The sequence below is a fragment of the Callorhinchus milii genome, unplaced genomic scaffold (genome assembly GCF_018977255.1).
Source record: "Callorhinchus milii isolate IMCB2004 unplaced genomic scaffold, IMCB_Cmil_1.0 Scaffold3, whole genome shotgun sequence".
Lineage (NCBI taxonomy): Eukaryota > Metazoa > Chordata > Chondrichthyes > Chimaeriformes > Callorhinchidae > Callorhinchus > Callorhinchus milii.
In genome coordinates, this window is record NW_024704744.1 from 34627459 (window position 1) to 34641430 (window position 13972).

General features: G+C 38.7%; 1 protein-coding gene across 1 annotated transcript in view; it reads left to right on the forward strand.

The window, feature by feature from the left end:
• gopc (golgi-associated PDZ and coiled-coil motif containing) overlaps positions 1–12026 on the forward strand; it is a 30189-nt gene extending 18163 nt beyond the window's left edge. The window contains exons 5-9 of the mRNA XM_042333580.1: positions 600–765; positions 2126–2221; positions 5238–5402; positions 7500–7680; positions 8853–12026. Coding sequence (XP_042189514.1) covers positions 600–765; positions 2126–2221; positions 5238–5402; positions 7500–7680; positions 8853–8971 — 727 coding nt within the window. The 3' untranslated portion in view covers positions 8972–12026. The remainder of the gene's footprint in view (positions 1–599; positions 766–2125; positions 2222–5237; positions 5403–7499; positions 7681–8852) is intronic.
• Positions 12027–13972: the final 1946 nt, after the last annotated feature.

Below are 13972 nucleotides of genomic sequence, written 5' to 3' on the forward strand. Positions count from 1 at the left end.
TCTACCCCCTCCTCGCTCCCTCCCTTCCCTCCCCTCACCCTGACCATTTCCCCCCTGCTCGAATTCCCGACCCAACTGTCCAGCGCCTTGGGACGTCCTCCCGACGTGAAAGGCGCTCTATAAATGAAATCTTGTTGTTGTGTTGTTGTTGTTGTTGATGGTGGGGGAAAGGGAGGACGGAGAGATGGAGGCAAAGGAGCATAGGGTGGGCCGTGGTAGGAGCCATGGTAGGAGGAGAGGGTGGTGAAAGAGGCATGGGAGTGGTGGTAGGTGATGTGGGGGGAAGAAGGATGTGGTGAGTAGTGGAGAACAGGATTTTGGGGTTATTTTGGGTTGTATTTGAAGAAGAACAAAGAGTTCTCGAATATTTTAGCCAATGTTTCCCTCATCCAAAATCGCCCCAAGAAGTATTAATTGGGCATTCATCAATTTGCTGTTGTGGGATGTCATGCTTGCCTGCTTAATAGCAGACACACCAATACTGAAGTAACTTATTGTGTAAAGGGCTTTGAGAAATTTCAGTGTGATAATTTGCTATTATAAATTGTATTTTTTTATTAGTTAACAGAAATGATTAAACTTTCTAATTGTTTACATAGGGTTCAACAGATTCAACTTCTGGGTCGAGATATGAAAGGACCCGCTCACGATAAACTTTGGAATCAATTGGAAGCAGAAATCCATCTTCATAGACATAAAACTGTCATTAGAGCATGCCGGGGTCGCAACGATCCCAAACGTCCACTGCCTGCACCTCCTGGACACGTATGTAGCGTTTTAGTCTTTGGAAATCTTGATTTTATTAAATCAATCTCGTTTTGTTCTTTTTCAATTGGGAAACAGTTTCCAAATGTTCTAAGTAGCAGTCATGTCCAGTGACGACAGGTCCAGTAAAGGAATCAAAGTTTGCAAATAAAGAAGTTCTTTAGCCCTCCACATAGTCTATAGTTTACTGCTTGTTCCTTATATCAATAGAATTTGGGCATTTCTGATCTCTGCCCAACCATTCGATTGGCTAAATGGCCTCTTCTGTGTTGCAAATTTCTATAATACTATGGATCCATTACTTCTGAGATCTGCTGTATATTCTACTAATACTGTGACAACCTTTAATGCATCAATACTGCTGTGTTGGCCCAGGGTTATGTTTGATGGCATTTTCACATTTGGCAGTTCGCTGCTGAATATCCACTACTTGTGTCACCTGATAACTTCTTGGAATGTTACATTTTCAGAATAAAACATTTGTAAAAATACAGTCTATCAAACTGACCCAAACCAGCAACCTCTAATCCTCATTTTCAGAAAAGTTCTGTTAAGTCAAGGTACACATTTCAAATTCTTCATAGACTATTCTGCTGCACTCGCGGCTGTCATTGCACTTGGAATGTCAGGCTGTAACATGACAGTGGCAGCTGCAGCTTTGGGTTGCATATTTCTCTGTAAGCCACTCTTATAAGCCACCCATAGTTTAGCAGCTGTAGAACCTGCTTGTTGTCTTAAGATTGTTGCTTAAAATGTCCAATCATTTATTGATTATTATAACACCAACTTGCATTTATATAGCATCCTTTATGCGGGGTAGGGTCTCGGAGAGATTCTGATATAAAAGATCCTTCAACCCAATTAAATAAAAATTCCTGACTTAACACCATGTTTCTACAGTTCCTAGTATTAAACAGTACTGGCTTTGTTAAGTGTTGGATCTACTCATAAATGTACTACTGTGGTGGACTGAGTAGCCTCTTTGTAATTTGGAAGAGTTGTAAGGTTGAGTAATTAAAATATTATATAATAGCAAAATAACCTAGTCTTCCTTTATGAAATGTTACCCATGCTTATTTTTGTAGATGCTCCATTAAAATAATTCATCTTGAATTTGCAGTATAATTGCAAATAAGACTCATTTCCGTTTGAATTTTGTTGGTGAATTCTAAAGGCTAAACATTGTGCAATTGTAATCTGAAAAAAATTACATACATTTAACTTCTAATTTGTACGTTTGTTTCATACAGTAGAAGACTAGAAAAACATTGTGTATAATACAGAGTATTTAACATAATGTTTGCCAACAAATCCACCCCGCATATAGTTCTAATTTGTTATTTTCTTCTTCCTGAAATAGGATCCAGATACCATAAAGAAGACCCAGGGTGTTGGGCCAATTCGAAAAGTCCTCTTAGTCAAAGAGGATCATGAAGGCCTTGGTATATCGATTACAGTAAGTTGTCTAAGCATTAATTCATTGATGTCTGTAACACAACAAAAACAAATTCTGGGCATAATGGATAAATCCTTGAATGCCAATTGAGCAGAGATTTTGTTGGCTCTTATTGTGGAAGTTGCACATTTGCAATTCAGATTATTATTATTGTTTGGTCAGCCGGTGTCTGACCCATGTGGAAACCCATCACCCTGCTTAAGAGTATCCAAATCAAACTGAGATTTCCATGTATCCCACCTTCACATGGAAATCCCAGAGATAGATTGTTGGAATGGAATACGCACTCTCTCCCTGGAGGGACACATTCAAGACATTGCTCTGTGGTGGTGTTGGTGGTGCAGTTACTGAGTGAGGTGGGTCCACAGTGTTTCAGGACTTGGAGAGGCAGATCAGTTACTGAGGGGAGGGATTCTTCCAACTCAGCTCCTGAAACCAAAGCCTTATCAGGGAGGCTGGCCCTAGCTGGACAAGCAGTAGGAAAGCCTGTCAGACAGTGCTCTCAATGGGAAGCCATGCAGTTTTAGCAGTTTAAACTTCAGCAGTTACCCAATGCACACTTTGTATCCCCAAGCCTTGGCTCTTGCCATCCTGTGCCTAATACTCTCTGGAATTATGTAAGCAGGATGTGTTTCTCTAGGAAGAGAGTGCACATTCCAAACCACTACATGGAAATTTCCATGTGTAGGTGGGATGCATGAGTCCTGGTCCTCACCTTAATGGCTTCGCTCCCCCATACCTCTGTGACCTTTTAACCCCCTACCAACCTGCCCACTCCCTCTGCTTAGTGGGCTCCGATCTGCTTCATGTCCCCTGCCTCGCCCACCCCACCATCGGTGGGCGGGCCTTCAGCCACTCTGCCCAGACCCTCCGGAACTCTATCCTGCAGTCCCTCCACTTCGCCCCTTCCCTTGCCTCCTTCAAGCCGAGTCTCAAGACCCTCCTCTTTGACCGTGCCTTCAGCAGAGAGGCTGAAAGCCTGGCCACCGATGGTAGGGCAGGTCGAGTGGGAGACATAGAGCAGACTCTGAACTGAGGGACAAATGTAATTTTGTTGTTGTTTGGATACTTTAAACATGGTAATGAGTTTCTTTTGTAGCAGACACCTGGCTGAACAAAAGGGTCTGAATTATATATACAATCAGTTTTTGATCAGTATCTCGTTTAAAATAGGACTGATATCCAACAATAACAATAACAACATTACATTTGTATAGCCACACATAAATCAGTTACTAAAATTTAGAGGTAAATGAACAATTATATTAATCTTACAGTAAAAGCCTGGTCTTGAGCTTTGGACAGTTTTTATTAATTTTGAATCTTGATCAATGCAGGAAAACCTCATTAGAAAGTGTTTAGCAGGGTTCATTGTTTTACTGACCACATTATAAGTGAGGCAAGAAATATGGCCAACTTCCAGGTCCTGAAAGTGCTGATAATATCGTTTAATGCACACATAAGAATTGTATCACTTCCTTCACTGGTGCTTCCTGAATGTAATGCAACATGCATTAACAAACCTAATGCCGCAGCGAGTCAAATTAGGAGCTGTGCTAACAGGGCAGGAAGGTAATTAGAACAAATGGTGGAAAGGTCAGCACTTGGAACGAAGGTTATTTATCTCTGTAAACTTTAACTTGGAACAATTAAAAAGGTCAAATAATTTTTTTGTTGATGAAATGGTTTGTATCCCCCGCGGATGGAACCCTCAGAATTTGGTTTATTTTGATTCAGATTGCAGTGACAGCATTATATACATTATTTGGTGTCGTTGGAATAGAATTCAGCTGAACACTCAGCGATTAGCTACTTCAATACAGTTTTTATTCCATCAATGGCTATGACCTTCACAGGCGATTTGTGATGTTACCCTATTCCTTGTGAGATCAGTGGTTTTTTTTATTCAGTGGGTTGACTCTTGGATACTCTCCATGCAAAACAGCATTAAAAAAATAATAATATATTGGTCACTCGTTCCACGACTGTTTGTGGGACACTGCTGTGCACAATTAGCTGCTGCGTTTTGCCCACAAAATATACAGTTAATTCACTTTACTGTATAGCGGTTTGAGACGTCTCGAAGACATGATACGGCGCTGCATCAAATGCAGTTATTATTATTATAATTATTATTATCAAAACCCTGGTGCAAAAAACCTTGCTCGCCCCACTATTGGCAGGCGGGCCTTCTGCCACTCTGCACCCACCCTCTGGAACTCCATCCCACAGTTCCTCCATCTCGCCCCCTCCCTCGCCACCTTCAAGACCCACCTCAAGACCCTCCTCTTTGACTGTTCTTTCGATTGCCCTGCCCTCCCCCCACGCGACCCTCAGCTTGGGTCCGTAAGTCTGTCTGTCCAGCGCCTTGGGATGTCCTCCCAATGTGAAAGGCACTTTGCAGATGTATTTTTGTTGTTGTTGTATTTTGTTGTAATGACCCAGAAGTCATTCTTTTTTCAGCATGGGAAACTGGCTTGTTGATGAGGAAGTTGTACCATTCTTCTAGTTCGCAAACCTCCAGAGGACATCAGAAGTATAAATGAGGCAGAATTCTAGCAAAGCATTATAACCGGGTTTTCTTGTAGTACAGTACTTCATGTTTCTTGCATGATAGAGAGCTGTGTGTTTCATAAATGATTAATTATAATTTATTATAGCAAGGGAAAAGAGATGGAGACTATAATGGATTAATAAAGAGGAATATACTGACTGATGGTGATGAACAAAATGGTCTTAAAAAGATGATTTATTTGATTGTGCATTTGATCAAATTCCTTAAATTATCTTTCCTCTTCTCTAATAGTAGTGGAGACAATAGGAGACAAAGATCCAGAGATACAATAAATTTGGTGTCTTAAAACAAAATTACAGGGAACATTTGGTAGCTTAATTTGCAGTAACAGTACTATATTAAAAGCCAATTATGCAACCTTGTAACCTATGTTCTGTGTAAGAAAAAACAGAAAAATAATTGTTCAGGTTTGAATTAATGTGTGTTTTCATTTTAAACCAGGGCGGCAAGGAGCATGGTGTCCCAATCCTAATTTCAGAAATCCATTCTGGGCAGCCTGCTGAGCGATGCGGAGGCCTTCATGTTGGCGATGCAATACTAGCTGTTAATGAAATCAACTTAAGAGATGCCAAACATAAAGAAGCTGTTACTATTCTTTCCCAGCAGGTAATGTAAAGAAGCTCAACCTTGAGATTGTTACAGATCCATAATAATAATAATAATCCTTGCATTTGATATAGCGCTTTTCACATCTTCTAGACGTCCCAAAGCGCTTCACAGAATATACTGCAAAGTGAATTGACTGTATATTTGTGGGTGAAAGCTCCTGGTCTCTGTGGTTTGATTGATTACTTCAATTTTAGCTTGTGACTGACAGACTGAAGAAACATGAATATTACAGTAAAACTGGACAGTTTTGTTTGGAATCCATAAAATCCGAGCCTACTTTAAAGCAAGGTGCAATAGGTTGTTTTATTGCACACTTGCCGGCCAGTTCCCACACTAAAAGAAAAACATGGCTGACTTCCAGTTGGTGGGTCACTGCAATGCCACTTCCTGTTTTATTTGCCAAGCAGAAAGTAATATCACTGATGATATTCCTGTCAATGTTTTTTGTGTGGGAAGCTAAAATGGCCAACTTCCGGGTCACTAGGTTGCTGCCATCATCACTTTCGACTTTGCTGCCCAAAGCTGGAAGCATTGGTGACCAAAAGTCTAATTAAATAGAAGTTGTTTTTTNGGCACAAAAGGCAGTCCATTGTGCAGAAAATGAGCAGGCGAGCTGCTCACATGCACAGTAAATGGAGTCCACAGTACTGCTGTGTAATAAGTGAATTTGTGCCATAGTGAAGTGCATTATAATGGGTTGCACCATACTTACTAAACATCAGGTTTCAGGAATACCTTTAATATCAATAATCTTAATTTAAAAATAAATACAAAATAGAATTTAAGCTAAAATAAACATTTAACAAAACTAGATGTGCAAGTCCTATTGTCACTATGTTCTCTTTATGCTATTTTCTATACATTCTATTTTTTTGCTGTTTTTAATGTTAAATCTTGTTTCCTACTTGTTGCATCCTTCCACTTCCTACTGTCCATTTTAAAAGATCAAAGCATCTTTTTAAAAAGGTAATTTTCATTGGTCCAAATAAGTTAATTGAACGATTGAAAGACTGACTATTGATCCAGGCATATCATGGGTGCGACCCACTCAACAGCTAATCTGATTTTTAACCACAAAGCAGAAAGTAGGAACCGCAAATTTTATATTAATATTAACACTTCCGCCCTGATGTATGTATACGACCATAATGAATTATTCTTGCAGTGATACTGGGAAGACATTTTGTTTGAATTTGTTTAACTTGTTTGAATTAAACTGCATTAGCTTTGTATTGGTCAAATATCTATATTAAAACACTTATCAAACTACACTCCAAGCCAGACAAACTTTTTAGTCTCTGTGTTTGTTTCAGACACATATATCTTCACTTATTTTTCAAAAGAATTGTGAGTCAGACTAAACTAAGATTATATATGGATTTCTCTCCAAACTAGTTAATCTTATTTTAATGGTTAAATCAGTAGATTAAAGCCTTTGAGCATTGCAGCATTTGTCTTTTTTTTAAGGAGTTTGCAGATTTAAAAATGCTTTAATTCTAATTTTTAATAATGATTTTGAAATTTACAGAAATGCTTATTGTATTCAATGATAGCTTTAGATGTATTCAGAAAGTAGGAACAAACTATTAGTGAACCAATGCAGAGAAAATAGTCTAAAATGTGATATTCACAAATTGGATGCTTTGTATTAACTGCAGATTCCAGTTTTGATTGTGATTCACAATTTTGAGATTTTTTAAAAAAAATGCCATCTGGCAAATGTCAAAAAGATGCCAGTGTTTTGCTTTCTGACCTTTCATTAGACGTTTGTAGTCTTTTCTGAGCAAAAAGTGGCCCAAATTCCACTGCCAGCTACAATTTGAAATTGGCAGTTCTACTCATGGCCAGTGATTTTTTTTTAGCCATTTTATGGCCAATTCAAAAGCCCAAAAGGTTCTAAGCAAAGTGCTGGCCTCTTTTGGATATTTGGCTGCCTTTGAGATTCAAATTGAAGTTTAATCTCAAAATCATGAATAGTGAACAGCAAGTTATAATTACTGCAAGGTATCTAATGATCCATTTCAGAACACGGTGACTGTCAAATTGTGTGATTGATAACTCAACAATTAAACACTGTTCACTTTGTTTCTGCAGAGGGGAGAGATTGAGTTTGAGGTGATATATGTCGCTCCAGAGATAGACTCCGATGACGAAAATGTGGAGTACGAGGATGAGACTGGACATCGCTATCGCTTGTATCTTGACGAGCTTGAGGAAGGTAGAAACGCAGCTGTGGGCAGAAATGATGGAAGTGGTGATGCCAAACCATTAACGGGTAACGATCTCCTAAAAAGAGCCAATGTCGTGTTCTGTTAGACATACACAGAGATGCATATGGAACTATCTAAAATTGTGTTCATCTATACTAGGTACATTATAACCTCTTGAATAATAGTTGACAGCAAGTCAGTTCCAAATAGCACAAGTTTAATGTGGGATTGCTGGGATTGCGAATTGTCCTTGCACAGCTCATTATTTATTGACAAACTGAAGCATTAACTTTAGCCAAAAGCTGCTCAAACTCAGGGGTAAAGGCTTCAGCAGATTTATTTTCCACAGTAGCTCAAATGAAATAACCCGTTCAGAAAAGTTCCATACTCTTTAATAAAAAAAGCACCAGCCTTAGTTAGTACTTCCATGCAGGTAGACACATTCAGTTTCAGGGCTGCACCTGTGTCTCTTGATGTCCTGTCTGTCAACAGGTGGCACATTCTGTTCAAATTCAGATATCTTGTGCCACAAATCTGACATTTTTTTATTTAGAGATGTTTGGGGATAAGCTAAATTGCAAAGAAGTACAGGCAAGTGAGTCAGTTGCTGAGGTCAGCAAATAAGCACGGACTAGACTGGTGATTTATACAGAAAAAATGTAAGGTTCAAGAAGTTCCCTTTATAACCTAATACTGTATTTATATTATTGTGTGGTTATGTAGTGTGTGAGAATCTCTCACTGCAAAGAGAACTGTAATGCAGAAACCATAATTCATTGTTTTCACTGGAAGTTCTATTATGGAGAGTTTGCTCCCTGATAGTCCAGCAGCACTATTTCCCCAGAAACAGGACAGGCCTCTCACTGCTCTGTAGCATAAAAGTGGCTCAGTTTGATTTACCCTACAGTTTTCTAGGGTGATTTGTTTTCTTATTATAATAATCCTTGCATTTGATATAGTCCTTTATCATGTCTTCAAGGTGTCTCAAAGTGCTTCACAGAATATACTGTAAAGTGAATTAACTGTATATTTTGTGGGCGAAACGCAGCAGCCAATTGCGCACAGCAGTGTCCCACAAACAGTGTGGATTGATTATATGATCATGGCTTCAAAATGGTTCTGCAATTACATATTTTGTTTGCAGAGTAAAGTTATCACAAGAATATATTTTTTTAAAAAATGCAATGTATTACCATTCCTTACCTGGATACTAACATTGACTTTTTTTTTAAAAAAGCAACGGAGCAGAAGCCTGTTAAAGATGCCATCTTAAATGGGGATGCAATAACAAGCAGTGAAACGGTTTCCAAGGATACAACATCCAAACATGAAGATTGTGCAGAGTGCTCATTCTAAATTGATCCAGTGTTACTTTCTCAGTAACATGATGATAATTCTGCACTAGAATGGTAATACAGAAGGAACATTCTCTAAATGTGATAAAGCGTGTAAATCTGTACTGGGAAATAATGTCTATCGGGGATCACCATGATTATGTGCTGGGGTTATAATGTTGCTATGGTACTATGGAGTTGTAGTATGAACAGTTCTGCATGTATGAAACTCTTGCTTTTTCATTAATTAACATTGCAAATGTGTTTGTTACAAGGTGAATGAAGTTCAGGGTTACAAATGAAATATAAATCCAATACAAATGAAATATAAATGTTATGAAAGTACTAGGAGCCTTAGCAGGTGGGCAGGCCAAGGCTATTGGTTTAAGATTAAACAATCTTTTGGGAATATTTGAGGCAGCATTCACCTTCTTAGTTGTTTTTTGCCTGGTATCCACACAAAGCAGGGCTTTCATTTGCTTAGAATTTGGCTAGTCCATCCTCGTGCTCTGATTTGGAGCTTCTAAAGGGAACTGTAGTCTTATGAGCAAATGTTGGTATATGCTTTTAAATGCTCTGAGCTTGTTCGGGAATATTATCTGCACCATGTACGTGCAAATCTGTTTAAAAGGACGACCTAATGGTACAATATAACTATGTCCTGAGCCTCAGCAATGTCCATTGTAGTTCCACTGTGTTAAATGTTACTGTTAAGTTAGGTAGATAGTGTCCTTTTAGAGAATTAATGTCCACCAGATAGTACAAGTGTGACACCTTGTGTTTATTTCTATAGAAGACTAAAATATGATGGTCTGGTAAGTTGTGGATGAACACCCTGCATACATGCACCTCATTGCAAACTCATTCTTAAAATGGATTTCTGATTCAGCAGTTATACATATAAACTTTAAATTCTATCCAAATTGTTTTCTGCACTCACCTAGGATTTTCTAGTATTTACCTTTAAGGTCATATATAATGTCTGATAATCAGCCCCCAGCACTCAGTGTAGTAGCACTTCTAGGTGTCTTCCATGCTTAGAATGACAGTGCTTCTTGCGTAGATCTCTTCTGCATTGGTGACCTTTGCCCAAAAATGGCTCATTATCTTCTCTAGACTCAAGATCTTATCATTCACACTATGCAAAGTGAAATTAAAACACACTATTGTGACTTTTAGAGATGAGATATAGCTCAGCTATATTGTGAGACTGATTTTCATTTATCTCTATAACCGTAGGAAAGTCGCAATGTTTCAATAAGTCCGAGATGAAAACCAAAAGTTCTGAACAAACTCCCAACAAAAGGGTTTTGCTTCTGCAGCTTCTATGTATTTAAATAGTGAAGTTCACACTTTTTCTATCTGTAAAATATTGTAATGAAACAAACATTTCACTTTATAATGTGAGTTTGTTATCGTTGGGAGTACTATAATAATTTCCTAGACTTTTTTTGTATAAGGAATTCTGTATTGTACATACATCCATTATCAGATTTTTAGCTATTTATAAAGTTACACAGTTTATGGTGTGTTATTTTTATGGGGTTTTTCTGCCCCTTTCATGGCTTTAAAGTTACACTTCCAAATGATCGTTGTGCACAATCAAATTACGTTGACTTGTTAAGGCTACATGCTGCCATTTGGGCTCCTTCTCAGCTACTGAAGAAGTTTGTCTGAAAGGGCATTGTCTAATAATGGAAGATATTCCATTAGTTTTTTTTAAACAAATTGAATCTAATTGATTCTCCACTGTTTCTGGAGACTCACAGGTGTATGATTCGAGTGATATTGTTCATGTTTGATGTATTCAGCCTCATCAGTAGGTGGCAGCAGTTTGTCACTTGCTTTAAAGTTTACACCAGAGGCACATGCTCAGAATCTGAATTAATATTGTACCACATCTATAGGGGATACTTTTTTCCCCCCTCTGCTAACAGCTTCTGTCATTAAAAATGTAAAACGCAAGGAACATTTGTGGGACCAAGTTTGTAGTGCTTGCAAGATCTTTCACTTTTGATTTTTATCACTCATTGTCAGAGATCTTTGTTATTCATGTGGTCAATTTATCCCACTGTCCTACTATTTAATGTGATAGAAGAGTCTTTGACACAACATTTCTGTCCAAATTAAACATTGTTGTTATTGCCAAGCACTAGCACTGGATCTCATGCACCAGCAATTTCTCCTTCCCTCCTCCCTTTCAGCAGAAAGTTCAAGCTCAGTTAATATACTATTATTTGGAATAAAGGGATGGGGGGGAGAATGAGAAACTTAGTAAACTATTGCGACATGATCATAATTGTTTACGTGATAAAGGTGTTTAATTTTTTAATGTATTGTTTACATTTATTTTACACCATTATTTATGGCTGTTATTTCTTTGTGTGGTTGAAATTCTAACTTCAACCAGTTGAGAATTATAGTGGTGTTTGTTACTTTTTTGGTTGAAGATGGTTATAGAAAATCTAATTTATGCCAAAGTCCATCAATACCAGAGGTTACATTGAAGTTTGATTTGTAAAGCACAATATCCTTATTATAGTGACCATCACTATCAACAACATCCAGAATCTTTAACTGTAGAAAACTGCCTCAATCATTTTGTTCTTCATTTGTTAATCTGCTGCAAAACATTGTTCTAATGGTCATTCGGTGTTCTGAGCATTATTTAGCAAACTTCGATATGATTCATTCACACAAGTAAAATATTTGGGATGCAACTTCGGTGCTGAAAGCATTCAGTTTTGCTATTCCTTAATACCTCTCATTACATGCTCACAATTACTGATGCTCTAAAAGGAGTGGTAAGTCTAGTCTCCAATGTGTGCGTGGAAAACCACTGCCAATGGTATGGAGCATATCAATAATTCTTACCCTATGAGATATATATATAGGAGATGTCATAAAGAAATGTATATAAAATATATATGCACCTTTTGTGTTCAAATTTGAATGTCACAAGAGAATGAAGGACAAATGGCTTTGTACATTCTTGGCTTACTGTTTAACATTGCTTTGATATTTTGTAAGTGCCATATATATGTATGTATATATATATATAAATGAGTAAATGTTTTCCTCACAAATGTCTTGATAATTCTTTTAAAACCTTTTTTGTATCTCAAGAATATTTCAATATTACTTGCCCAGTTTTTAAACTAAGCCTCCAGCCCTCCTTTTCCCCTTTTGCTGTCAGTCAAGTGGTTAGGATTAGCAAGCTTTCCCATTGCTTGCCTACCTTACTCTTTAGGGCTTTGGCTTAGAGGGTTAATAGGAGCTGAGTGGGAAGAGTCACTGCTCCCAGGGACACTTCCCTCTATTCCCTCTCCTTCATGTATGAATCAAATTTCCTCTAAAAATATACTGATATGTTTTGCTTCAACCACAGCTTTTGGCACTGAGTTCCACATTCTCACCACCCTGTGTATAAAGAAGTTTTTCTTAAACGCCCTATTAAATCTACCACTGATTTTGCTGCTTGTTTTGGACTCAAGTGGAAATAGTTGATCAATGTCCACTTTATCAACCTTTGATAATCAAATGTCTGTCAGGTTCCCTTACTCTAGAGTGAAAAGCTCCAATCTGTCCAATCTTTCTTGATAGCTGGATGGACTCATCCATTAACTGGTAACTTATAAGTTATTCTTATAAATCTACACTACTATCCACAGTAGTTTTAACCTGTCACTTTACTTTGTCTGTCGAACATCAAGAGCTGGATGAGCGCAAAATTCCTGCAGTTAAACATCAACAAGACGGAAGCCACACACTTTGGCTCCCTCCGACATCTTCTGTACCACGGTTCCAACTTCCTTAACCTACTCGACCTGTCCGTAAAACTCTCTGAACCTGTGCACAACTTAGGGGTCAGGTTCGATCCCCAGTTATCCTTCCTCCCCCACATCTGGTCCCTGATCAGCACCGCTTTTTTCCACCTCCGCCATATTGTCCATCTCCAACAATACCTCAACCCAAAAGCTGCCGAAACCCTTGTCTATGCCTTTGTCATCTCTTGGCTGGACTACTCCAACTCCCTCCTCCATTATCCACAAAATCCAGCTCATTCAAAACTTCACCTCCCACATTCTCACCCGCACCAAACTTCATACCCCAATTACTCCATTCCTTGCCAAACTCCACTGGCTCCCTGTCACAGAGCGGATCGACTTCAAGATCCTCACTCTAGTGTTTAAATCCATCCATTCCTTGGCACCCCCCTAACTCTCACCTCTCCAGTCAGCAGTACCCGCTGCCTCCGCATCCCCCAAATCCTCTGCTCCACCATTGGTGGCTGTGCCTTCAGCCACTACGCCCTGAAACTTTGGAATTTCCTCCCTCAACTTTTTTGCCTCACCCCCTCCTTCCCCATATTCAGGTCACGCCCGAAGACCTTCCTCTTCGACCCCACCTATGGTCACCTTCCCCTGGCTCAGCCTTGGGCTCCACCATTGTCAAGTGCTTCAGATGCCGCCCAGCGTGGAGGGTGCTATATAAGTACAAATTGTTGTTACTCAAAATGTACATCATTCTTAAATTTTCATTTTACTCAATACCATCTCCTAATTGGGAGAGCTGTCTATTTTTCTACATTTGAGATTATCAACAGTCCTTTAAAAATCTATTTATAATAGCCTTGCATATTGCATTTTACACTTTGCTGTAATCTTAAATTGCATAGTTCTTGATCAGTTTCTTATTCTCTACCCTTTACTGTGTTCTGTCCTCTGTTGCCCTTTTATACGCCTTTCATGTCAGGACGTCCCAGCATCTTGGGATGTCCTCCCAACGTCTGCATTTAATTATGGTGTCAGCTGGCTCAGTTGATAACACTTGCTTCCAAGACAGAAGGTTATGGGTTTAAAACCCACTTCAGATTTTGACCTCATCATTTGGCCCGACACCCCAGAACACTGCTGGAGGAACGTTGCAATGTGGGAGGTCTTTCAGTTGCAACATTAAACTAAGTTTCTCTTCAGGTGGATGTTAAAAAGCAGAAGGGGATTTCTCTCCAGATTCTGGCCAA